Source organism: Netta rufina, assembly GCF_964035555.1.
Source record: "Netta rufina genome assembly, chromosome: Z".
Lineage (NCBI taxonomy): Eukaryota > Metazoa > Chordata > Aves > Anseriformes > Anatidae > Netta > Netta rufina.
This window is the reverse complement of record NC_140126.1, coordinates 23,741,710-23,769,621: the sequence shown is the minus strand read 5'-3', so window position 1 is coordinate 23,769,621 and position 27,912 is coordinate 23,741,710. Positions and strand designations below refer to the sequence as shown.

The 27,912-nt window shown below is 33.5% G+C and overlaps 1 protein-coding gene across 2 annotated transcripts in view; it reads left to right on the top strand.

The window, feature by feature from the left end:
* FCHO2 (FCH and mu domain containing endocytic adaptor 2) overlaps nt 1-27,912 on the top strand; it is a 93,627-nt gene that overhangs the window by 37,229 nt on the left and 28,486 nt on the right. For both annotated transcript variants that reach the window (XM_084305478.1, XM_084305479.1), the window contains exons 9-13: nt 11,691-11,735; nt 13,511-13,583; nt 17,433-17,457; nt 24,876-24,933; nt 27,472-27,659. In XM_084305478.1, the coding sequence (XP_084161604.1) occupies nt 11,691-11,735; nt 13,511-13,583; nt 17,433-17,457; nt 24,876-24,933; nt 27,472-27,659 (389 nt within the window). The remainder of the gene's footprint in view (nt 1-11,690; nt 11,736-13,510; nt 13,584-17,432; nt 17,458-24,875; nt 24,934-27,471; nt 27,660-27,912) is intronic.

Sequence of the window (27,912 nt, the reverse complement as noted above, 5' to 3'; positions counted from 1 at the left end):
TTATTCTTGGTGTGGTATCTTTCTTGAATGTATTACGTTCACAGACACACACATTCAGAAGTCCACATCTGAATTTAAAAGGTGAGTGATCCTTTCCTGGTGTGTGAAAAATTTGGGTTCATTCCATCAGAGAAAGAAAAGTCCAATTCTTCTGAAATACTTAGGGAAATCAAGAGTTGCCTGTGATAACTAGGAAGAAAATCTGTAAAAGACCAACCACAAGATTAGCTGAAAGAGAAAACAGTAGAACAGCAGGAAACCAACTTCAATGGTTTGTCAAAAAAGCAACAACAAAAAAAGCCACACACCTAAGAAATAGTTGAACAGCAGTAAAAGTTTATGTAAAGATAACCTTTAGAAATGCATGTGCCATGCCATCTGGAACCATGCCCTTGTTGTTTTTTCGGATTCATTACAGTTCTGCAGTATATTAGTACAATTTCTTCTACAGAGCTAGCTAAAACACTGAAATGTAGCGTAAATATATTTTTAAAAAGTGGGAAAAGGGAAAAATGAAAAATACCACAGAAACTTTTAAACAACTGTAGATGCAACAGAAAAAAAAGCTTTGACTCCCTTAGAAGTACTGTCAGTTTTTCTTAGATTTGCCTGCCTCAAACAAACAAAAAACAACAAAAAAATAAAACTGCTGCAGACTAGGGCAAGTAATTATTACAGGTTGTGGAAGCAAAGAAATGTCAATTTCAGTAATTTAAATACTGATTAGGTAATAAACTCCTCAGAAAATGAAGTAATTTGCAGGATAGGTACTACTACAATAATAATATTTATGAAGAGCTTTTAAACACCTGAGTATAGAAATAGCATCATGAGGCATGTTTTTTACTAATATAGCAAATGAGACCTGTAATTTATTTATATAAACAGTATAACATATGAAATTAATGCTGGAGGAAGGGGGTAATTGTTTAAGACATTTTTCTTCTAAGGTAGAAAATGTTCTGTGGACGCAGTAAACATTAAATGGCCTTTTCAAACATGAAATTTTCACAAGAAGCACAATTGGAAGTGTATTCTCTCTTTTTTTCTTTTATTTTCTTTCAGCAGGTACAGCTTAGCAAAAACAAACTGAAATGTGGAAAGATTTGGAAACCTTATAAACATCTATGCTGTAGTTCATTCTTACTAAACTAACATTAGAGAAAAGCAACATCTTGAATCTTGTAATTTAAGTTATTGAGAAAAAATATGGTTTCCCACTAGGGAAGCAAATAGAGGAGTCTCAAGTAGGATATTTGATCATGAACTTTACCTTTCTAATAAAATTAAAATAAATCCTAAGCATACAGTCTTCACGCACTTGTCTAACATACAAACTTACACAGTTTACACACTAAGTAGTATGCGGTCATGTTTCTAGTAGACAATTATTGGACAATATTTGACAAGTCTAATAGACCATTAATTATTTCTCGTAATTTCATTGACAGTAATACTACAGCATGGAAGTGCTTTATACCAGAACAAGCTATCATTGGACGTTTTTTGCAGTGAATTGATTGAGTGAACTAGATCTGTGTATTATACCCTTTCTTGATCGAGAATATCATTTATGATTTGGAAATGAGTTCTCAGTTAATATACCTTTGACCTCCTGAGTCCATGGTGGTTGTCAGAAAGTGCAGAATCTCATCCCCTTTTTCTTCAGTATCTTTCGATTTTCTTCCTAATTGCCATAAATCATCTTCCACATCCAGAAAGCCTTCTGCATGAGCAATTTCATTTTAAATAATCGATACTGATTTTTCTGCATTTTGGCATTGCAAGGTGCAGGGGGGCACCTGTTGCTTGAATAGCTGTACAGATACTTGCCATCTTGTTTAGCTACCAAACTAGATTCATATGTGCAAAATTATCAAATGCTACAAAAATGGGAATTTCTTGATGCTTTTTTACATATACATCTGTTTAACACATACACTTTTCTCTCTGCTGGTTGGTTTAAATGTCTCTTAGACTTGCATTCTTCATACCTAAGCCCAAGTTTAGCCATAACAATAAAACTTCAAATTCCTGTCTTATTAATGATGTTCATAATTTAAATTCTTCATGTAATGTTATGGATTTGTTTTGAAGACTTTTCTCTTATTAGTTGCCTAGTTTTGTGGGAAAGATGGTCTCTAAAAAAAACAGTGTAAGAAATGCTGTTACTAGCACTAAACTTCCTAAGCTTTGGGAATTTAGTTTCACACTGTGTTTCTCAGGTTTACTGTTGTAGCTGATACACTTTAGAGGATTGTGTAGTGCTACATCGTTTTTGATAGTCTGGTACAGGAAGATTAGATAGAAGTGGAAAATCAGGATCATGTCACAGACATTTGTCCCTTTGCAGCCACTGACTTTGAAACTGTCACATTTGCCTGATATTGCTTAGATGCTTTTAATGTCCAAAGAAGGATTTAAAAATAAACAAAAAATGGTATTATGCATATTTAGTTTCTTTAAACAGTGAGACATATTTCATAGTCAAACCTATGCTGAAAAAACAGACTAGGAAGAATTTAATTACAATTTTTTTGTGTGTTAGTAGCACTGGAAACTGTCACGGAGTAATCAGTAAATTCCCATTTTACAGTTAGGGTGGAAAGGTGATTAAGCGTCAATTGTTTTCTTCCTCGCCCTAACATCTGAATCTTCTGTACATGTAAATTGGATAGCACTATAAAAGTGCTACAAAACAAGAAAACATGTATTTCCCATAAAGATGTTTTTATGAAGATGTTTTTGTCTACCTGAAAAAACATTTTTCTGTCCGATTTCTTTGTTGTTGTTCCCTTTTTCTCCTCTCTTTTAGAAACAGGTCCTGGAAAAGGTTTTAACCTCCTAAGATTTCATCATGGATTTGAGTTCAGGACTTAGAAACCATACACCTCTTGGCTTACAGGGATATTGTGCAACAGTTACAAAGAAGTGATTCTTTAAAGAAGAGGGATATTATTTAATGTACATACAATGCCTTGTGTTAAAAAACATCTTAGCTGACTTGACTCTAAGAAGAACACTACTTGAATGTGTCTATGCAATTTTTTCATCATTACATACTTGCATGTTCTGCCTGCAACAGACGAGTCTTTCATCCTGCAGGCAGACAAAGCTGTGTGTTGCATATGCTTATTATTATAAACTAGGTGTTTGCAGTCTTGCCGTTTTATTGTCCCAAGGCTTTGCTGCTTTCAACCAAATTTGATGCAAAATTAGAGGTTGCAAAGATTAGGTAAAAATGAGGATACAGGTAAAGAAGGACCCAAATATGTCCTGCAATATGTCCAGTAGCTAATACTGAGAGTCAGCAGGCAGCTGAGTATGTGTTTGTATGTTGGCCAGCTCGTGGAGAGTCTAAAACCTGCTATATCTCACATCCTGTTCGTTACCCAGCTGAAAAGAAAATATAAAATGAATTTAAATTGCAAAGCAAGAGAGTAGAAGAGGGTGAGAAAGAATCTGGGAGTGGTATCAAGAAAGGGACTTGGGAACATTGTATTCTGCAGATTGTTGTCTTAGCTGACGTTAATTTTGTCACTCATTTCTTGAATTTCATGAAACTGCTGAAATTTTCTGTGTTTGTTGTTTTCTGGTGTTGTAGGATAGTTGGATCTCAAACTTTGAACTGCTTTGAGTATGTGCTTAGTGCATCCTGTTGAAAATTGTTGAGTTATCTGAGCAATAAAAATTAGTTTATTTATAACTGAAGATGTTTGTCACCTTAGAGAAAAAATGTACTCCTTTCTGCTGATCAACATCTTAATTGATGGTAATCGTTTTAAAACTATGAGGATAATGAAGGTTTTCTAGTTCGTTGTTGCTGTGTAAGCCACAGGGAAATACTGCCCCTTGAGAGTAGCGTGCTTAGTGTACTTGTGGAGTTGTATACACAGTACCTGAAGTGCCTGAGATGAATGATGTTTCCTTTGATCCTGTGAATAGCGTGAGGGGCTAAAAGCACCGCAGCAGAATCAGGGTTAGAACAAATTGCTTGTTGAGTGGATGGAGGCAAAGTTTGCTCTCCTTTTATGTTAATCTGTTCATCTAAAAAAGAAGTTATTTGGAAGTGCTACTGCTGTTGCTACTGATAAGCACAGTCGTCTATGCTGGCATTGTCACCTCTATCTTTTCAATTTTTTCAGCTGAAGTACTATCACCATGCTATAGTTTTGTTTTTGTTTTTTCAAAATGAGCATTGAAAAAGAGGATTCAGTCAAGTCTCAAGCATCTCTAGAAAGCTAGGCTGATACATAAGCCTGATTATGTAAAAAAAAAAAAAAAAAGCTAGTCAGAAATTGGGTGATTATTTTAGTGGAACTGTATAAAAATTATTTGTAGAATTAGGTTTAAGGATACAGCTTTATCACAATTTCAGTATTTTCTCACAGTCAGGCTTACATTCAGGTCAGTTATTGTATTTTATGTCCCTTATCCTCTTTAGTGAGATAGAGCTGACCAAACCCATGAACTAATGTTTGTTTGAGAGAGTCTGGTACTAATACGATTAATATACACAGATACATTATTTACCTCAAAGACTAATGCATCTTTATAATGCATTCTTACAAATAAACTATGTTTGATTTTTTGTTTGTTTGTTTTTTCCAATTCTAGCTCAGAAATCCTTTTCCATGGAAAAATAAAATAAAATAAAAAAGATAAGCAATAGAAAATTGCTTATCTTTCTTGGACAGGCAATAAAAATGTGAAGTTGATGTTAGAAACAATTTTGGTTTCCTGGTTTCTAAATTTGATAGCTTGGATCAGGATCAGATGATGGCAAGAAAAAGATTGCTTATATGTTTGTGTACATACAAAATTGACCTTTGTGATACAGCTTAACATCTAAACACTAAAAGCAGTCATTTGTTTTGACAGCAGAATTAATTGAGGCTAAAACAGTCGAAATTCCACTTGTATCAAGCTGTTCATTAGGAATTGCTCTCTGGCTTTAGTGCTGTCAGAAAAATAACCTGTTCTGCTATGATTAAATAGCAGAATGATGGTCGGTCCACTGAATTTGAGAGAGAGGTTGAATAAACTTTCTACTGCGGAAACAATTCAGAAGTGACACGCTGCAAGGGGGGTCAGAATGTGCATTGATATCCAGCTGAGCTGTCAACTGGCACTGGGCCAGGCACGCAAAGCTTTGCCATTTGAAGCAGCATGTGAAGCATATGCAGTTTAAAAAAATTGTCCTCCTTTCATGCATGATTTACTGTCAAATAGAAAAACTTTTGTTTTTATCAAAAACAAGAATATTGTTTGTTACTGTATATGTAACTACAAGTGCAGATTTACAGAGTTTTTTTAAAAGCTTTTGGTTGAAAGAGATATGTTAATGTTTATATATGTGCGTGCGTTATGTAAACTGTTTCCTTTGAATAGAGGAAAGGTCAGAATATATATATATATTTTTTTTTTTCTTTGAGTGACTGAGGATTTCCAGTTATTGGAAATTAAATGTAGTTAATAAAAATACATGTCTGGGTGGGAGAGCGTTTCTTTCTGTCATGTGTAGCCCCCTTAAACTAAAAAGGACCAAAAGCAGATACAAACGTAAAACAGTTGTTAGTTGATTTATTGACTTCTTGATTTGTTTGCTTTATTTATTTTTTTTAGCTTGGCAGGATTTTCCAGTTCATTGGTATACTTACTGGGGGCTCTTTTCCAGAGAATGACGTAATATTGTTTGCCTTCCTAGTGATAGTAGTTGGCTTTTTTACCTGACTTGTTTATTTAAGAATTCAAACAATAAAACTTTTTTTCCCTGTTATGCAAAGTGCAAATAATTTTGTTTGTCTGACCTTAGCAAAACCTTTATTTCCAGAGTCTCCCTGACCGTATACTATGGGTAGGTTTTATAACTGGTTTTCAAGGCCTTGACAAAGAACGTAACTGTCTTGAAGACTATTGGTGTTACTTTGTACATAATTTTGCTAGCAGGCATAAGGGTTGTTATTTATAAACTCTCTTCTGTAGTTGCCTTGAGTATACTCTGAAAAAACTGTTCCCACAGACATAGGATAAATATGTAGTAGGTACTACATTAAAATTAACAGTGCAATTGTATCAGCATAGTTACATTTTCTTCATTCATCTTTGAATAAGATTAGTATCTCCTTAGTGTTAGCCATCCACTTTGCTTTTTGGTGTTGTGGAAGTCCACATATATGCCTCCCATAACAAGAGAACTCTACCTATATTTTCTGAATAGTCTGGGATATGCATCCTGAGCTACAGATTCACTGTTACTTTATTGATGCTAGTGTCACTCATTGTAAGCTATTAGATTAATTAAAATCAAAATTGTCAGTTTCTTCAAATTGCCATTTTCTGTTTTAGCAAACCAAAGCTTCCTCATTTTCAGGAACCATGAACGGACCCACTCGTGATTTATTTGCTTCAGTCTCTGGTCAAATAGCAGCCCTCCGCTTTCATGTGTCTGTAAAGCCATTGTCCATTTGCTTTTCCTTCCTGTCTGTATCTGTCCCTGCTGGTGCCATGCTGTGAGCTGCAGCAGCCTACTTTGGAAAGTGTTTTAGGGTGATGCTTGCTGGGAATGTGGATATACAATTAGAGGAGCTTACTAAATTTTGAGGCCCCCTTCATTTGTAGGTGCTAAGTTCTCGTTAGCATCCTGCTAGCTAGGTATGTATCCTTAAGTGACTGAAATCCCACAAGATACTCATATTTCTTTCTGTTGTAAATGCTAACCTTCATTTACACATTTTTTTTTTCTACCTAGGGTACATACAGTATCAAATAGTTTTTTAAGTTTAATGTACAAGTATTTCAGATATATAAATCATTGAGTTACCATTCCATAGCTCAAGGTAAGAACGAGCAGACCAGACTGCGAAGATATTAAGTGGAGCCTGAAACTATCCATCCGTAAACCAAAAGAACATGAATGCAAAGACTTTTGTAAAGGGCAGTCTCAGCTATGAATTTTTACTTACTCTGATAAGTGTCTTAAAACGTGTTTTTGATTTTCGTATTCCTGGTTTTGTTCTAATATTTGTTTTTATTCTTCTTATGTCCTTATTCTTTTTGTGTTCCGGTGAATGCTTGAGAATAGTCTCCCATCTGAATTCACATTAGTTTCTTGTCTTTCTGTGAGAAAAAGTACAAACGAAATCTCAGTGCTTTGACTGTAGTACTGCAGATTATTGTCATTATTATTTCAGTGTGGTAACACTTTTCAGTGCTTTGGGCTACCATGTGGCTAGGACTCTAGAGATATCCATTAAAATGTGTCCCTTCAGTCCCTGTCATCACCAATACCTGTTCAATGTGAAATGACTGCTTTTCTTTCTTCGGATGTTGTGATGGACAAGTACATCAGTATACTTGCTTCAGAAATCTCAGAAGTTAGGTTGTGCAGCATTTGTTTCTGTAGACAAAGTATAAGTGCCATTAAGTTAATCGTGCAGGTTTTGAGCTGAAATCTTTGTTGGAGTTAACCTTCTGTCTGCACAGCAGTAGCTGGGCACAAGTCTGTTAAGAAAACTTCTTTCCTCCTCGTGAAGATGTAGTGCATGCACATCTCCGTGCAGCTGTTACAAAAGTTAGTGTGATAGCAATCCACGAGTTTGCACGCTTTGATATGCACCTATCTATTACACCTATTTGGATATCTACATTATTGCCAACCCATTAGGAATTTTTGAGGATTTTCAAAAGATTAAGAAATTAGGAATTAGAAAGATAGAGGTTATGGTTGTTCAGGGAAGAAAGCTTTTTGATTTAGTGTGTGGGTTTTGTTTGTTTGTTTGTTTTCAGTGATAGCACAGGTGCTTTTGTTATCCAGAGGCAAAAAAAATACAGTGGATAATGTAGTGGAACTTCTTAAGAAAGCTTCTGGTTGGCTGCATCTTGTAGTGGGAGATGATGTGGCAACAGTGCACGCTTCTAGCTGAAAAACAGTATTATTACTTCTTTAGGCACAAAGCTCTCTGCCTGCAAGAAACTCTAGTTATTTTGCGGACTACCAAATGCTCATCACAGCTGTTCCATTTTCTAAATTGGCTCACCATACGGCACCACATAAAATATCTATTTCTGAAATGTTATTTTGGCTTTAAAATAACGCTCCTAGGGCTAAATGTGGTGTTCTTTGCAGCGGGCATGTAGGGAACAGAACTGTTTTGGAGATCTGAAGTTACGGAATAAAACTCCAGAAAAATAAGAGCTACTACAAATTTCGTGCTGTTCTGCTAAAAAGTGCGCAATGTATGAATTTTACCCTTGCTTGCCTTTGCTACAAGTATATGATACACTGTGTCAGGAGAAGGTTACATACAAATTTTAGGGAAAAAAAGAAAAAAAAAAGCAAACTTCTATGGAATTTGGAGGAAAAGGATAGACTGTGAGTGAATATTTGTGATATTTGTGAACTTGTTAGTGACAGGCATAAGCATCTTAAATATCTCAGATTCCAAATGGTAAAGAGCCTTACAGAAATCTGAATTAAATGGAAAATGTAAGTTAGGATAAGAAGAAGCTTTAGAATTTTAACTGGTTCACAGAATTTTGTGTAAGAGAAAGCTGTTCTCATGATTTATCTTTCTTGTAGTATAGCAGCTAGCAGACAGAGAAAGGAAAAAGCATGTGGGGAGAAGGGTTTTCTGTATTAACTGCACATTTTGAGGAAGCATGAAGTTAGATAATTACAGTCTCTGACTATTCTTAACTAAGAGTTCTTAATTCTTAATATTCTTAAGAATGTTTCAGATTGTATTCTATAGACATATGAGGAAAGAATACCCTTTTGAAAGACTGTAAGCTCAGGGTGGTGGGGATAGGCCAGTTTGTGTTAATTCTAAATGAACATACTAATCTGTTCTTCACATCCGTGTGTGTTTCGGTACTAAGTAAGAGTGTTCATTTCTTGAAGTAAAGAGCTTATCAATCTGTAAATAAATAAATAAATAAATAAATAAAAATCTTCCTTCAAAGACAAACATTAGGCAAGCGTGGTGGACAAAATAGAGAAACTTTGATGTGTTCATGTTTTCATGTTGATCAATCTTTTTTTTATGCTTGTGTTTGAAGTGAAAGATATCTGAAATAAGGATGAGTTTTACTGGAACCTTGAATATGTATACGTACATATATATATATATATATTAATCATTAGAGTAGAATTAGAAGTCTGGGAATCTGTGTTAGTAACTGGTAATGGTAAAGAGAAAGGATGGTATTCTGAAAAACCTTTAGTATTGTTTTATTCTAAAAATATGTTTAAGTCCCTGTTGTTTACAGTTTTTTCCTTCTGTTTTTGTTTTGGGGAAGAATGCTTGTGGTTGGTTTGGCTTTTGTTTTTTTCCTGGCTAAATGGAAATATGCATAGAAGCAAGAAATAGAAGCAGTTGAATCCCTAGCAAATTGATGAAAAATAGATTGTCTGAAGTGAAGTACTGAATAAGTAATGGATCTGTTCTTGAGCTTTTATGTCTTACAGTATTTTTTCTGAATTTTGTCCTCAATGTGTTTTGTACAATAGTGTTTAATTAACTAAAATAAAATGGTGAAATTGTTATAGGGATTTGACATTTCTCTGAATCAGTGTTTCTTCTTTTTTTTTTTTTTTCTGTTTTTTCATTTTGTGAGATATCCAGATTTGCTGACTTTTGGAGCACAGTGACTTTGTTTTACAATGAATTTCAAGGAGAGCAAAGGAGAAATGATTGGAAGAGCAGTCTAAAATGTCAATATATTTACAATATATAGTAGAATGAGAGAACTGTTTGGAATTTGCATTTTATCTTGTTGTGGAATAATTAGACTTGTGTTTAAGTTATTTAGCAATTGAAATTTAAAGGGTAGTTAAGACTGGCATTTGAAATTAGTCTTGATACTCTGCTCTCAAGAGCTTCATCTGGAGCCTAAGCAACTACATTATGATAAACGAGGTATCAGTGTGTCCTAGTCCTAGATTCTCATGCTACTGCTGCTTTTACAAACACGTTTTTTGTTTTGTTTTGTTTTGTTTTGTTTTAACCAGCAGGGAAAATATTGCAGACTGTGTCATTGCAATAAACATAAGTCATTACTTAGAATTCTTTTTTTTTTAAATCCAATTCACTAGATATCTGCAAGATTTCAAATTATCTGGTAGCTTTTATCTAGTATGCCTAAAATAATTCAGTTTGTTTAACATTACCTAGGATGTAGCTACATAATCAGTTTCTCATTTATATTTTTATCTTTTTGTTTGACATAAGTGTAACTTTTTTTCATTTGCAATTTTGAGAAATGCCATCAAAATGTGGTGTTTATGTTGAACACAGTTTTACACTTCAAGAGTTAATATACATTTTAAGGGTTACTTCACAAATATAACCATTTGAGGTAATAAACTGAGTAAATCAAATGCAAATTAATCCCAGTTGTGTAATTCACAATATTAATTCACAGCTAAATTATTTTTTTCTTTTGTTGTGGCATCTCTAATTGCAGTACAGTAATTTGCTATGTTGTACTGCTTAAAAAAAAGAAAAAAACAAACTGAAGCCTGTAGTCATCTTTCTTGTATATACGATCTGTTTATATCAACTAGTTACTTTAAGACTAAGGGTATCACATTCATTTTGAAGTGAGTGCAAGTGAGAATGATGGAAAATGCTCGCAAGCACACCTTTTATTTTATGTGAAAACACACTGAAAATTACACTACTCTTGGTTTTATGGTAGATGTTCCAAAACAATCTTGATTTCATAATAAAGATAAATAAATTAGAGTATTTACTAGCACATATGCTTTGGGGCAGAAGTGAGAATTGTTCTGTATTTTAAGTTTCCACAATCTCTTTACTTCTAGTTGCTTGTAATTGAAATTTGCAAGATCTCAGTCTCATTTGCAGCAGATGAGTAAGCCCCAAAAAAGAGTATGAGGAAAAAAAAATAGCAATCTTACAGAATTGGGAACAGTGGTGTTTTTTTTTTTTTTTTCCTCTGTATTTATCTATAATGAGTGTATATGTGAACTTCTTAAAATGGCTCATAGTGGGGCTAAACAAGCTCTAGACTTAGACAGATTGAAGAAACGAGGGTTAGCTTTACCTTTTGCAATAATACCTGACCGCTACCTTGTGTCAGCTCTAATGAGAAGTCACAATAATGAATTTATTTAGATACTACACTTAAACGGTGCTCACACATCACTTTTCACTGTCTAGGTAATTAGCTATGAAGAAGAAACAGGAACTAAAAATACAGTCAGGAAAGGTGTGAATCTCAAAATTAGACTTACAGCTATACTTTTTGGTTTTCAATTTTTTTACATAGTTTATCTCTCATTAAAAGAAGGTAAGCCTAAAACTTTACACTAATGCTATATTAGAGATACAGTTTTGAATGAGAAAAGGAAACAGAATAGTTTCATGTGGCTCTAAGAGCACAGGCAGTCAACCTGTATTCAGGCAGTGTGCACTAAAATTTTAATTTTTCACCATGAAAAAGTGAAAATATTTAATGATTTGCTGTATATGTATGATTTTACCATCTGTTTGACCATTGACAGAGCAACCGTGGTTTTCCTTTACCATTTAAAGTCATAATTATGATTATCTAGTAAATGATTATCTAGTAATTTCAAGAAATAGTAATAGTGGCTAAAGTGTTTGTCCCTCATTTGAAGTTAAATTTAAGCTAATGTTTATCTTCATTGCTATTTCTTTGAGGTCCTATTGAATTTGAAGAATGTAATACATCCAGTGCTGTTGAAGGTGAGTTATTGTAGTGTAGTTACTTATATGACAGTTCAGTGGATAGCACCTGGAACTCTTGATTAGTGAATTGTATTCAGCTTTTGAATTTATATAACTTCAAAGTATTCCAATCAACTAAGAAACAGTTGTTCTTTTAAGAAACAAACATAGAAGAAAGTACGACCTACAACACTTTTTGAACTAATGCATTATGTCAGAGAATTTTAATGTTTCTTACGAATGTACTTTGGCTAAGACCTAGTCTTTGCAGAGGTTTGGATTTGGTTCACTTACAACTGTGTAACTCCATTAACAAGTGTCAAAATATGGCCCAGGCTCTTCCCATTGTTGTCATGTTAGTTGTACCAATTTTAATGCAGTGTTATGGTCACAAAACCTTTCTTTGTTGGGAATTGTTTTGCTTAGGGAATTGTTTTAAGTGGTTAAGAACAGTTTTATTTGCATACACTGTGTATTTATGCTAGGGACAGAGGAGTCAACAGTATAGCTGTAGTGTCCAGCAACTTTTAAATTGCCAAGATTGCAACTGAAACTTAAATCTTTTTTGACTAAAATAAAGGGGATCAATATTCAGAAACTACTCATATACTCTATTTGTTACTGGATTGGACTGGATAAAGCACATAAAGGACATAAATCTCACAATAGAATTTTAAAATAATATTGGAGCAATTTGTGTACTTACAAAAACATAAGATGCAGCTGAATTTACAGCTACCCGATTTGAGAAGTTTAAATTATTTCACCCTGAAAATTTCTCAGAGCAGAGAGGTTCCTTATGTGCTATGTGATATATTGCTGTAAAGGGTAATATAATGAAATTTTAATGATACATTTGAACTATAGGTTGCAAAATTTGGGAAACCAAATTGTTTTCACCATTCTGCTCAAAAGCTTGCTGTAGATGGTATATAATACGGGGGGGGGGGGGGGGGGGGAACCTGTAGACTCATTGGATCAAATGCTTGCACTTAGTTGTAGTTAGTCATTTTGCTTAAAGATTGACAATCTACTTAGCTACAGCAAAAATGGGGAGAGAGGTAGAAATGATAGGCTGATGAAATATTCAGAAGTATGTATTTTATTTTTATTACATTAAATAGGAATAAAAGATTTTTTTTTCTGTAGTATACCCATATGTATCTAGTGTTAAAAATGGGGAAGACATGATTCCAGACTCAATGGGATCCAGCCTTAGTGCTAGCTACAGCACTAAGGAATCATGAGCTGAGCCTCAGCTGGAAAACCTAGAGACATTCTCTTTTTTACAAAGATCCTAGGTTTGGGGAGAGGTGGAGACTTGCAGCTACTAGGAATGTTCAGGAAAATAAGAACAGGATGCTGAACTGCAGTAGCTGATAGGGACAGTTTGAGCTTCTGATCCAAGTTCATTGGCTATTCAGGATTAGCAGGGGAAATGGCTTCTCTTGAGTTTCCATGAGCTGGGTCCCTTTCCTGAGAACTAGCAGTGTGTCCATTTATAAAAGAAGTGGCAGTGTAGCATACTGAATGTTGAGAATAGCAAGTACAATGCAAATCAGTTTTATAATGACTTAAATTATTGGTGTGTTACTTAACAATATACTGGAATGTATTGCAGATAGCTTATGTTCCCTTAGTTTCTCTCCATACTACTTCCACTGCTAGATTTTTCTATCACTTGTTGTAGCAGCATTTAAAAGGTATTGACGTTGATATGCACAAGTGTTTGACACAGCTAGATATATACTCATCTCTTTGATATTTGAATAAGAAAAGGTTTTGTTCCATAGGGATAAAACCACGGAAGAGGAAGCCTTTTGGTTTATCAGGAATAATGAAAAAAGAAAAAGATACTGAATCTGTGTAAGTATGTTCCCAAATTGAAGCTTTGTCTTGTATGAAAACTTGTGAAGGTGCGGAGATAAACATGAACTGAACTGATGTTTAACAACTGGTTTTATAGCTAAGTTAGAAAAATGCTAACAATATGAAAACATCACAGCTATTTAAGAATTTTGTAACGGAGGCTTTTAAAGGAAATAATATACTTATTAATGTACTGATGTTTCATTCTTTTCTTTGCAGAGGTAAGTAGTTCTCCTTAGTTCTACATTTGAACATTGTAGATAATGCGATTTTCACATGAACTCCTAATGAAATAATAGCTGTAGATGTGGAAAAAGTGCTATATGTCTGTTTGCAGATCTGAAGCTTCTGTTATTCTTCTGTTAGGAAAGCTTTTGTGTATGGTACAGAATGTTTTTCCAGTAAATGATGTGCACACTCAAGTCAGAGAGATCATCATTTTAACTCATGATTGATATCCCAGCTATACCCTCTGCTATATTCACTCTATCTCCCAGGAGTTAAGACTATCCAGAAAGTGAGTCTAAATAAAAGTTCTTGCGTGGATTGGTAGCATTCCATGTATTAGTAATTACGGTTACTGTATTACAGAGTATTTGGTTCTAAATTTCCAGAAGTAGTTGCTCAATAGAAATATTTTATTCAACAGAAATAGCTTGCAATTTAACAGAAATGTAACAATATAGAAACATTTTCAAGGTGGCAACGTCTGTATACATTCTTTTTTAATACAGTTCTGAAAAATTCATAACCTAAGAACTGCAGATGTTAATTATTTACACATACAAAAAGTGCCTTATAGCTATTTTTCTTTTGGTGTTTGATTTAAATAGTGATACGCTTCTAAACCATCCTTTTTCTTCATGCTGTCAAGGAAGATGCAACTGGGGCTCAAAGGTGTTATTTGCTTTAACTCATTCTTCTATATTTCAGTTCTTTCTGTGATTTAATCTTTCCCCACCCTCTCTTGCATACTTAATTACGTTGAAGTAAATGATGAGAAAAATGTATGCAGTATGATTTTGGTCAGCAGTAACCTAAAAATAAAGTTACAAACTTTTTTCTGATTATTTAGTTTAAAATATTTAAAATAATGTGTTATGAATGATGATACTAGAGCTTAAAAGAGTTTTTGTGCACGTTTTACAAGTATGAATTCTCTCTAGAAAGTTGTTTACTGCACTTCTTTTGTGATGCAAAATTCACCATGTAAAACAGCACTATGTACATTCATTAGCCTTTTTTCCTTGCATTTACTGCATTGCAAAGTAGTGATTTTGCATATTGAGTTTTAAATACTGTTACACGATTGAGTTCTATAGCTGTCAGCTTTTCGGTCCAACAAAAAAATATTTTACCACTACATGGGTTGTTAAACAAGCTGATCTCTTGTATTTTTTATTAACTTGCAAGCCAAGCATCTTCTTCCATCCATTCTTTGGCAGATGATGAATGAAATTTAATATGGCCCCAGCAAAGACTGAAGGTTCTTAATATTATTTTTCTGGAGCCAGTAAAAGGCCAGGAAGCTCCAAAATGATTCGTTGCAGGTATATCACTTAATGTATCCTTGCTCAGAAGTCATGTTTTTGCTTGACCCATCACAGAAAGAAATTGTCTTTGGTACGGATAGTTGAAAATTGGCTTCTGTACTGTTCGAGTATCTTTGTGTGCTTATCCATTGGGTCTCAATACTTTTGTGAAAGCTGACATTTTCCAAAGAAATTATATTTAAAATTCAAAGATAATCTGAGTGTTTCTTCCAGGGAAAAATACTGTTTTTCATTACATAGTGATGTCACCAGATAACAAAAACGAATGCAGCCAGAAATGGGAAATTAAGTTCCAAAACTTGATTTATATATATATATTTTGTTTCTATATTTGCACACAACACAAAAAAGAATAGATGTAGAGGTCAAACAGAAAGAAATATAACTGCATGATACTGACTTACTGTACACCACATGCCGTAGGTTTTTACAAAGATTCTTGCACTAGTCTAGAATTTCTATCACATATTTAGAACTTCATGTGGTATAATATTTGTTTTTCAAGTATAGAGGATCCATTAAGTTCTTAAATAAAATATTCTAATAGTTATTTATCATCTATTTTGAGTTTTACTGCTAGTCTGTATTTGCTTGATTTCATCTTCAACTGATGATCAGCTTACAAACTGTGCATGATAGAGCTCTGTATCAGCAACTTCGCTGCACACAGAGAGTGCTTTCTTAATTTCTTGTTAAACTGGACTGGAAGTCTGCTTAGTTTGTGTAGGACATGCTTTCCAGACCTAGAATAAATAACTCATGCTTTGTAGGCTTTTCAGTTTATCAATCTCTGAAGTGTTGACACCTAAACCAGATGTTGTGCCCAGTAGTGTTTTTACACAAGTAATTGTCATACACTTTATGCTCTTGCTGTACAGGTTCAGTCAAGGGTTTTGCTTGTTTTGCTAATTACTGCTTTGCATGATTTATTTGGTTTAGTTTTTAGCTAAAATTTTTAGATTCCCTCACAAAGCCCCCATTTGCTGCAATGTTGCATTATACTAAAAGCATGACCCAGTTCTTTAATGTTAAAAGATTATGCATCTAACAATATAAAAGCACATCCATCTAAAACCTGATGTCCTCATTTTCCACCTTACCACCATTTAGAACCTTTTGAGAGAAGTCTAATACTTCAAGCTGCAATAGCTTTTAAAGTAGCTGCTTCTGTTGCTATGAATTCAGTTTAGCCAGCAGAGGGCGGTATGACATAGGACAATTTGATTTCGTTACACACATTCTCTTTTGTGTGCAGCCTTTTAGGGGAGAGGAGACGAGATGAGACCCTTCATCTCACTGTGTTCCTTAATAGGCTGGACTGAATTTTGTGTTCGTGTTTCCATGTCAGCAAGTTTTCAAACCTGTTTTTAAGGACACTGTAGTTTTTACTTATAACTTCTTTTAACCTTTTGGAGGTGATGTAGTTTGCTCCAAAATCTTTTCTCCTCTCTCTCTCTTTTTTTTTTTTTTTTTTTTTTTTTTTTTCCCTTTCTTAAATTTTTCATAAGTACAAATTTAGAATGTTCAATTTGACAGCACCAAAATGTGGTTGTTCAGTTGTACTAGCATTTACGGAGTTGTTCCTGAGGGTGCAGATTAGAGAGGATTTAATCACCTGTATGCTACTCAGGTATCCCCACATACAGTAAATGTAATTCCTTCTGTTTTTTTTGTTTGTATTGGTGGGAAGAGATCACTGTAATCACTATTCCTTACAACCACTTTTTAAATTTATTTTTTTAAGTGTTTCTTAAGAAGATACTTTTATTTTTTCCTGCACTTTCTGGTGCCTGGCTGCAACTTTACTTGACAAGCATGAACTAGGAATGAATTTCCAAAAGAAAGAAGATCTGAATTCCTTTAAGAATAGTTTTAATTGTTTGAAGAGCTAGTTATTATCCAAAATGTTTCATTGAGTCTGGTGACTTGTACTTATTATGCACATTGTCCACAGAGACCTGACTCTTTAAGTTATTCATTCAAAGTAAATCACAGTACTCCTGAATTCCCTTGATTCTTTTTTTCTTTGCTATGAAGTGAGTTTATTTTTAAAGCATTTATTGTGAATTTTTCTTCTGTAGTGTTTTCACCATAAACTTTTAGCTTCTTTTTTAAATTTCGTTCAGTTGAATGTGGTTTATTTATTGCAAAAATTATAATAGACTTTGAGAGGCAAAGGGGTTAACTTCTATTATTTTCAATTAATCTGAAACACTGAAGTAGAAACAGAACTGGATGAATAAAGTCATTTGTGTGTTTTGTAATTGTGTATATTCTTTATTTTTTTTAATAGGGAGTGTCCAGACACAGACTCAGTTGTAAGTAGACTTATTTCTTACACAAATGTTTATGCTAACATTGTTAAACAGTGCAATTTAAAAAACAAACGAACAAAAAAAGACTTTATATATAGTCCTTGCAAAGTATTATTTATGTTATAGAGAATTTAGTATTTTGCTAACATAACTAAAGTGTTAAGTTTTTCTCAGATCATAATCTTTCGCAATACATCAAAATATGCATCTATAATGTGTTTGTTTCCTAACAATTTTAGGTTTAAACAGGATATTCTTACTGCAATTAATAGCTACTTTATTTTGCCAGTTAATAGTTTGAACTGCTTGACTAATAGATTCTGAGTGAGTTAAAAGTTCACTATATTCTCATGTGGACCCAACTTTGCATCATCACGTTCTTCTGCTTTACTACTGTCTCCCTGGAGGACCTTTCTGAAATTAATGGAGTTCTGCTTGATTGATGGCAATAGAATGTAGGAATATAGTTTGTAAAATACTGCTTTAAATGTAGAATTTCTAGATGCACGCTTTTTGTGGTCTGTCTTTTGTTGCTCTTAATTGATCTGTGCTACATCTTAGAATTTTATTTATTAAATTAAAATAAGTAACAGTTACACATGTTAATAGTTTTTTATTTCCTTAATTAAGTCTTTTATTTTTATTTAAAATCATAGATGTTGTCTTGAATTATATGTAATGGATATTGAAACTCCCTGTAGCTACAGTAGGGAATAATTTACAGAATGGTTTAAGTGACTTTGGATAGACTGAGTTGATTTTCAGTTAATTTATTTAGATGCCAGTTATCTTAAACAATTTTAGTCTCCATGTGCACCTGTTGTGAATTTCTCATCTTTTCATATAATGTCTGTAAGTTTTAGTATGTAGTATAAAAACTTTTTTTTTTTGAGGAATTTAGTTTTTAAAGAAAGGTAAAATTTGCCACATAATAGAACTGCATGTGTATGCACAGCCCTCTAAGAATCATATGAGACAATTATTTTATCTTGTATAAAGTCATCTTAATTTAAAGCAAGTTTATCAGGCTTTTAATGGAAATAATGTCTTTTGACAGTTCAGGTTGAGTCACTGGAGTGAAGCACAACCGGGTTTGACTTGCAGTATTTGTTTTCTTCCTTGCTTATTTTGGTCTCTATGTTTTTAGAAGATAATTAATTCAACTGTAAATGAGTCTGACATTCATTCTGGCTGCATGAGGCACACCATATGATCATATAAGTTAGTTGTTCTGTCTAGATTTAATTTATATATATATAAAAAAAAACAAAAACAAGCAAAAAAACACTAGCTATCGTAGTGTTTAACAACAAAACTGATACTTTCAGTGCCTCCTCTTCTTTTTAACGCCCACAATTTTTTGATTACATTTGGAATTTAAAAATTGGTCTATCATTTCTTCTTGCTTTTTACAAACAAAAGTATTATTCTGAATGGTAGAATGCTTTAGTAGCAGAACCCATTACTGTCATGAAAAATGATGCAATGTACCATAGATGAGATTCATTTCACCCCTTAAAATTAACTTATCCTGAGTGTAGTCTTGTACTTCGGGTTGGCATCCTCCTCTGGAAGGTGACATTTCATATGTTTTTTCACTTTTTCTTGTCTTACTGTAAGGCATCTTTTCTGTTTCATTTTGCAAACTTGGTCTAAGTAATTATTGCTAGTAATTATTGTACCTGGCTATCTCTATGAGGATCATTTGGTATACATCTTCACAATACATTACATGTTTCAAGAAATTGAACTTGAAATAGAATTATTGCAAAAAGAAAAAGGAAGTATTATTTTTGTTCGATTGCTAGAAAAATACTGAGGATGAATCCTTAGAAAATTCAGCTTATTTAAGGTGTCCCGTACTAATGGTTAATATTTTGATTTTGGTCATGTTTGGTCAATTACTAAAAATCTCAATGTCTGGCTTTTATATTATCATGATCTTTTTCTTAAAATTGGCTTTTATTTTTTTGCCAAGAATTTTAGTTGTTTTTCACTCAAGAGAAGGGACTGTAGGAGAAGTAACCACCTTATAGATATTTGTAATTTTAAACACAGAAGTAAATATATTGACTTTTTAGAAGCTGAGTAACCAGCAAGAACTGACTTTCAATACTGTATCTACCAGTTATCCATGGTTATATCAGTTATCTACCAGATCCATTTTTTCGTGTATCTTTGAAAATAGATACTAAGTAGCCAGTTCCATCAGGGTCTTGTCAGTAGTCCAAAATGTATAATGCAGTGTATTCTGACCTGTATTCTCTGTTTTCAGAAAACAAAACAGCAAGATTGTCCTAAGAAAGGTCTTTTGTACCAAAATGAAAGTTCTTAAAGTGCTTATGTGCTTATACTTAAAGCTATGTGCTTATACTCATCCTTTTTATGCAGCTGTTAGATTGTATATATTGGAAAATATAATTTTATTTCAAATGAAAAAAAAATCATTAATTGCTATCAAGATTTTTTTTGTAGTTGCTATAACAGGTTTTTATGTGATTATGAGTTTGAAGGCAGCTGTGTACTTAGAACTGTTTTCTGTTAAAGAGGTTGAACACTTCAATAAGCATTCTCAGTTGAAGTATGGATCACAGTATGTCATGAGATATGAAACTCATGTGATATTATATATCAGGCTACACATATAACTTCCATCAAGTAAAGCCTTAATAATTAAGTAGAAAGCTGTGTGTACAGTAGAAGGAGACAGCAATTGAAGTTTGGTTGTGTGTTTATTCCCTAGCAAGTTGCTCCATGGGCAGAACTAATTGTCTTGTTTCCCATGAGTTTTGACATGTCTGTAGGTGTATAGGAAGATAGAAGATCTAGTAGAAATTTTCTTCTAGGAAAGCATTTACAAGGTTCCACTTACGTCCAGTAAGGTCTGAGTTTGGATTGCAGCCCTTCCTTTGGTTGGGATACTAGCAGACCTCTCTTCTACTTGACTGCCTATTTTCATGAAAACTGTAGTAATGTAATTATCTTTGAGTCCTCTGTTCTTTCTGTCAAATCCATTTCAAATTGTCCAGTAAGCTCAAAAGTAATTAAGAAGGGAATCACAGATGCACAGAACATAGTGCCGAACCCTTTTTCCTTGGAAAATGGAATGCAAACAATATTGGGGCATCAAAAAGTTTTCATTAATCTAATATGTAAAGGGTATAGCATAATTAAGATTCTATGTAATTATACATCATTTTTATTCCTAGGGAATGATTGAATTTGGAATTGTCATTAATTTGTGGAACATGAGTACAACCTTAATTATATCTGGATTGCTATATTCAAATGCTTTTCTTTTTATTTGTATTTTGTAATGTTCACTTCTGATCTGTTTTGAGTAGCTGATGATGATACAGAATATGAACCTTTATAGTCACAGTGCAGGAGGGGAGCACTATGAATACTCATTTTGTTTTCTTTCTGCATCTCTGGCAGTGAAAGAAAGTGACTGGATGCTTTCTTCTTTCATATCTTTTGTATACACCCTGAAGAGAGGAGGCTGAGAACGTAATGTAAAACAGTCTTAGCCATGAGGATGTACCTGGGTCAAATTTGCATCTTAAATATGTTAAAAGTAGAGAGGCTCTTTTTTTTTTTTCTCTTCTTCCAGGATATAAGCTTCAACTGCTCACTTTGAGTGTGCTTTGAGATTGTTGATCTGAGCGTACAGAAAGAAGTCAGTCTTCCTCAGTAAAATGACAGAAAGTTCATCAAGCAAAAAAAAAAGAAACAGTGAACTGTTCTGCTTAGTAATATCTTGAAGCGCACCTTGAGGAAGACTTGAAGATCAGTTAAGGTTCTTTGTTTTTTGACCCAGTAACCAAGCCGTGAGTAGTGCTGATGTTGCTGAGGAAGGGACAAATAAAGTATCTAGACTGTAGCTGTCTCCTCTCTCATCATTTGTGTGTACCTTGGATGAGCCAATAACGTGGTAGTGGTTTAGGCATCTTCCATTTTTAAATGCCAGATGGGATAGAACAAGGAATTTGAGCCAAAGTATTGACCCAAACTCTGAAAATGGCAATAGAATTTCCATTCCTTACGCTTTTTGTATAGGTAGTTTTAGTTTGTTATTCATTATGTCCTTTTGTTATATTTCTGTTTTAAAAAAATATTCATCTCAGAAAGTGTGTAAAACATACTAATGTAAAGATCGAGTTATAAAATCTAAAATTATATATATATATATATATATATATATATATATATATATATATTTCTTCGAAACTACATACTAACTTAATCAGTAATGTGTTGTATTACATCTGCAAGCACAGGGAAAAACTCTGTGCTTTTTTGTACCAGTATATTTAGTCACTTAGCGGAATTTCTGAGAATGTGAAGCCTTCTTCCTAGGAAGTACACTTTCCAGAGACTTTCAGAGTTCAAGTCATGTCCATATTGAGCACTTTTTTCTGTGAATGTAATAAATAAAGCGTTTGGGTAGGGGGATAAACCTTCATCCCCACTCACATTCATAACTAGCTCTTATGGAAAACCAAAATTTGTAAAGATCTTCTTCCTCTCTGCTGAAGTTCGAAAATGACATGTATACATGGAGGTCATATTTTTTCTCCTCATTTCATTGCGGTAGGCAAATCAGGTCTTGACTATATTGCATGCCTGGTATTTGAAAGATGCACCATGATCTACCACCTTACATATAGTTCTGTCTTTGTAGAAGTGTGGAGAAGGCTTAGCTTGGTAAGTGTAAATGCCTTCATTAACATCAATTTTGTGAATATGTAGCTTATCTAAAGGGCTGTGTCTTCTAGTACTGTTACTAAATGTAAATTAGTAAATAACAGTCTTGTGTGTCAGAAAATAAGGAAAACTGACCACCATGAAAACAGTATTTTGAAATTACTACTTAATTTTAAGTAAGACAGTGAAGTAACATTTTGCTTGTATATGACACAATTTGTCAGTATAAAAGTTCATTGATTCACCATTATCTGTTAATAGTTATACAAAAATGTGAATTCAGTATCTCATTAAGGTATTTAATGAGATACTGAAGGCATTTTAAGAATGATAAGAATTTTGTACAAGATCAAAATCAATCATGGAGGAACCTGGAAATATAATGCCTGATGATTTCTGAAAGCTTACACTATGGAAAGTCAGAAGTTTTAAATTATATATATATATATATATATATATATATATATATATATATATATATATCAAATTTCAAAATAGAAAAAAAGAAGTACAAATAAAGTTCTTTGGAAAGTGTTAGGAAAAAAAAAAAAAAAGAAAAGCAATCTAGTCCTGGAGGTGTAAGAGCAAGGACTTTTACAGTTCATGTGTTCAGAAGTTAGGCTGTACATTTTCCATCTGTTTTGAAAATATTAATTTTAACTTTTTGTCTGAAGTTATACAGGCTATATGCTAAAGTAACATTGCTGAGAAATAGCTGCTTCAAATATCTTCTCAAGATCAAAAATATTTAGATAAAAATATTAAGAAAGAAATTGCATACTTAAAGAAAGTTAAGATTTTAGTGCTTTGTACAGATACAATTTATCTTAGAGATTACTCAATAAGCTAAAATAATGCAATGAAAATATCTTCTTCAAACTGAGGTTTTTTTTTTCACAATTATAAACCTAAACAGACAGATTTGTCAGCTAAGTTGTTTGTGCTGTGTGTCCCGAGTAATAATATCTTTTACATATATGGCCTGGCTGGAAGAAAAATTAAATGTTGTCTATTTGAAGATAGTTGTTTTTCAATTCATCTTAACCATGAGTGATCCAAATCTATTGAAAAGTGTCTATTATGACAACTAAATCACTTCAGAATTCAGAAGTTGTAATAAGAACATGTACCTACCCTCTAGCTGTATGTTTTTGTTCTGTTTACTTTGATGTCAAGTTTCATTAGTGTTTTTTGGCATATAAACAAGGTCAGCCTGAGGTCAAGCGTAGCAAAGAACCCTGATTTGAACAAGTAGAGCTAAGGTACTGGACCGTGTGATCCTACTCTTATTACCTCTTTTTTTTTTTTTTTTTTTTTTGGAGGGGGGGTTGATGGTGTTACTTTTCTTTTTGTTTTTATTTTTTTTTTTAAATCAAATGCTGGTGAAGGCAGTGTTCCAAATTCCAAGAAACTGCATCTAGATGTTCTGTATTTAAAAGTTTGTGTTTAAATATATTTTTTGCTTTAGTTTGTTATGCTGTTTAGTTTGTTATGCTGTTTTAGTTTGTTATACTGTATTGTATCTCCTGTATGTGATCATATTTTTTACTCCTTTTAGCATAAAGCTTGGTCTATGTTTAAATTCATTACACTTAATTCAGAAGTGTTAGATTTAGAGAGCTGTACAGAAAAGAATGTCTTTTAGTAAAATATGAGACACCACATTTGTGATGCCTATAAAATGAACAGAAGAGCAACTATATGTTTGTCTTCCTCTGTAATTCTAAAGCTATTCAGGTTGAATATTTCTTTAAGCTTGCCTTCAAATTTTAGGTGAAGTCAAGTGGCTGTTCGCTAGCCAACTGGCAGTCTAGTATAAGTTATTTTCTTGTATCTCATGACTTGTATCAGAAAGATACATTTTGGCCATAATATGTGTTTCTTTTTCAGTCAAACTGCTTACCCGTACCTGTTTTCTAATAGAGAAAGGATAAACTTATTGATACATCAGAATAAATCACTTTTTATACGAATCTAGACATTATTATGTTTTTATAAATTCATTCTAAATCATTCTAAATGATTTTTAGCATAATTCTCTTCTATTTATGTTTAAATGCGTGGAAGACCTGAAAAACTGAAATGGTTTGAAGTTCCTGAATGATTATTAGCTTTGAAAATCTAGGGCAGTGCTGAGGATGTATTTTTAATTTTCATCCATGCTTTTTAACTGATGTGCATATTCTTTGCTAAAGCAGGCTTGCTGCCTTATCAAGGGGGAGAAAAGTTGCAACCTGTATAGCCTGCAATGCTTTTACTCACTTACTGAAGTATTAACTAGTGCTTAGTAGATGTTATGTTCCTGCACCATCACAGCCTCAAAGGGCTCAGCTGAAAGAATTAGAAGTAGCAACTAGGAAAATATTTGGAGCCAAAAACCTGTAGACTTATTTGACACTCAGCAATAAAGGTAACTTGCTACTGACCTTTTTGCTAACCTACCAGTAAAAACAGTTGCATTTAAACTGCCATTTTTCACAGGAAATTCAGAGGTTGTTTTGCTGCAGCCTGTTCTGAGGTATCTTGCCTGTCACTCTACTTCCGAATTATAGACCATAACATGAGATAACTGCAATAATTATTGGTGAATAGTGATGATTTTCATGAGCTGTCGTAATCAAATTTTAATTTGTCATTGACATAAAATCCAGTCTGATGTAAGAACGTTTTTTAGTTACTTGTCAATACCACATTTTTTGTTTGTTTGTTTTTAGAACATTCCTGATGTAGATGATGAAGGATACAGCATTAAACCAGAAACAACACAGGATATCCTTTTTACTATTGTTGTACCAAATTATTTGATGTTGTTACAGTTCTTTGAAGAGTGCAAGTACTGATTAAAGCTTTAAGTAAAGGAAGACGTCATTCAAGCTTTTGTTGCAACTTTGTAGTCTTATGCTCATAGCTTCTGCAAACTATACAAAATTGTGTCTGGCCAAGATTTTTTGTGTATAAATGTTAAAATTTAGATCAGACATCATAGGAACTGTAAAAGGATACTCTTTGTCTGGCAGTAAATAAAACAAAACAATAACAGAAAGCCTGAACAAAAGCTTTAAGGTGACCATGAAGATCTTTCTCCATGAAAACCTTTCAGAGAGTTTGTGAAGTAGAACTCTTTTAAGCATAATGAACCCACATATACCCACACCCTTCCCACATTTTTATAATACCATTAGAAAGGTTGGGAGCTCCAACATTCTAGAAATAACATTTCTTTATTATGTCATTCCACCACATGCTTTTTCTAATTGGTGCTTCCAGCTTTTATTTTATTTTAGTAATTGTTTTGATATGTAGAATACATTTTCACTACGAGTAATTTTTTATGAAGACTCATGATTTATTCTGCTCTTCCTTTGAAGGAAAATATTTTTGTCTTCTTTTGTTCTCCTATCAGAAGCAGAGGCAGGCTGTATTCAGGAGCTGAAATCTGGCTTGCTATAGATCTAAGCAAGCCTATGGTGTTGGCAAGATCCTTAATTTTTGGAAACGTTTTCACTGATTTTTTGTAGGCCTAGAAATAAAAGGTAAATTTACACCTTACATTTATCTTAGTGACAATTTTTAACAAGTTGAAATCACGTTAAAGTGAAACAGTTCATCACAATTTCTGTTTTCATCATCCCTGCAGAATATGCTTCTGTTGCACCCAGAGAAGATTCCTGTACTGATGAAAACAGTCATGTTCTCTCTCGTTTAGAAAACAGATATAAAAGTGACAGAATTATCCAGTTCTGTGGAGGGCTTTATTTCATGTTTTGCATATATTTAGGAAATGCAGTGAGTAACATCCATTCTTTGAAAAAGATTCACCCAGCCAGACATCATTTTCTCCACTATTCCTTTTGTCATGAAGAAATGGAAACAGCCATACATCTAGTGACAAAGTTCAATGATTTGCAATCCCTTCACCTTCAGAAGCTTTTGACCTGATTCAGGAAGTCATCAGTTCCTTTCTTCTTTTCCTCCCACTAGTATCCAAGAGTGGATATTTATTCTGCTGATGGGAACTCTTAAGATTATTTGTTGGAGGACATAAATTTACCGTAATGGCAGTCTATCTTAGTAAGGCCAATCTTAAGTGTTGGAAGAACACTCATCCTAAAAATTACTGGCTGACCTTTCAGTTCACGTCATTCAGATCAAAATAATTTTTGACAGTAACCATTTAATAGACCTGCATGCAACAGCCTGATTTGTAGTATATGAGTCATAAAACTGGGTAACTTTACAGGCAAGGCAATTTTGTGAAATGAAAAATGGCTTGTCTTAAAATTTTCTTTTCCAGATGTCATCCATTTTTGATGACGGATAGCCTGTAAGATGGAGACATTTGAATTTTTCTTCACTAGATCTCAGGGATTCTTTAAGTTAAATTGGATTTGTATTGCATTTATGGTTCAGGGTTTTAATCTTTGTCAGGAAATACTTTCAAGAGATTTCATTCAAATGGCTGGCATTTTTTCAAATGGAAAAAAAAAAAAAAAAAAAAGAAAGCAATGTTTAGGGTATGTGTTCTCCCCCCACGTGGCAAGAAAATTTTGAGTAGAGAAAATTTTTTACCTTGTTTCTTGTCAAAACAAATGCATCTTTTAAGACTTAGCATAGGCCTTTCAGAGGTTTTCCCAGCGCAGTATATGTACATAAAAAGGATCAAGTCTAAGTTCATCTATATATTTCGCTTGTGTTGAGGGCTCAGTTGTCATTGTGATTCATTTTTAAGGAATGTTGACACTGTTTTAAGTAGCTGATTCTGGTGTTTCATTTACTGTGCAGCCTCCTGTGTAACTGGCATGCTTTGTTGCAAAATTGTCGTGCCACTCTGCAAAAATGTCAAGTTGTGGTGGCTGCTGCTGCTTCCTCTGCTGTTATGGTTGGTACAGGTACCATGGCATTCCATTGCTATTTAGAAAGCCTAGTGTTTTCCCTTACTTGCTTTTTAAGGATTTCTGCAGTTCATACATTTTTCATACATGCATGAGGATCCTTGGTGGAATCTTACAAATCATTAATTTAACATACAGAACTGTTGCCAATGCAAAATCTTTATTTTTATCTGGATGCCTTCAAATATGCTCATTTTCAGTTATAGTATGTGGTAGTGCCTTTCATAACAGGGATACCATTTTGAAGACGAGTGGGATATGAAAACTGAATTTTTTTACTCTGTCTTGTGGGATCTATTTGAGATGTCTGTATACCTCCACAAATAGTTTAGGCAGTACTGTTTATCGGTTGTGTATGAATTTGTAATTTGTAAAGTAAGTGAATTTGTAGTACTTCACCTTAACTGAGAAAAACATACCAAAGAGAACCACTTCTATTCATCCAGTGATTCTGACTCTGAAGATGATGAACCCAGGAGGTTCCATATAGAAATAAAACCTGTACAGCCAAATAATAGCTCTCAATATACCATGCCTTCCTTGGATGAATTAAAAGTATCTATAGGGAACATTGCCCTTTCTCCAGCAACATCCGTAAGTAGTGTTGTTCTTTGTATTTATAATGAATAGAGAAGAAAAGTGATAAGAAATCTTTACCGTAAACATGTAATTTACTGTCCAGAATTTATTCTAGGTTAAAATTTTATAATTTTTTTTTTTTACTGTGCACGTGATTATCTTTCATGCGGTTTATCACAATATAATACTAAGTAATTTTCTCAGATTTTAACTTTTCTTAAGTCTGAGAAGTGCTCAATCCTTGTCTTTCCACCATTGCCACCACAATGAATTTGAATAA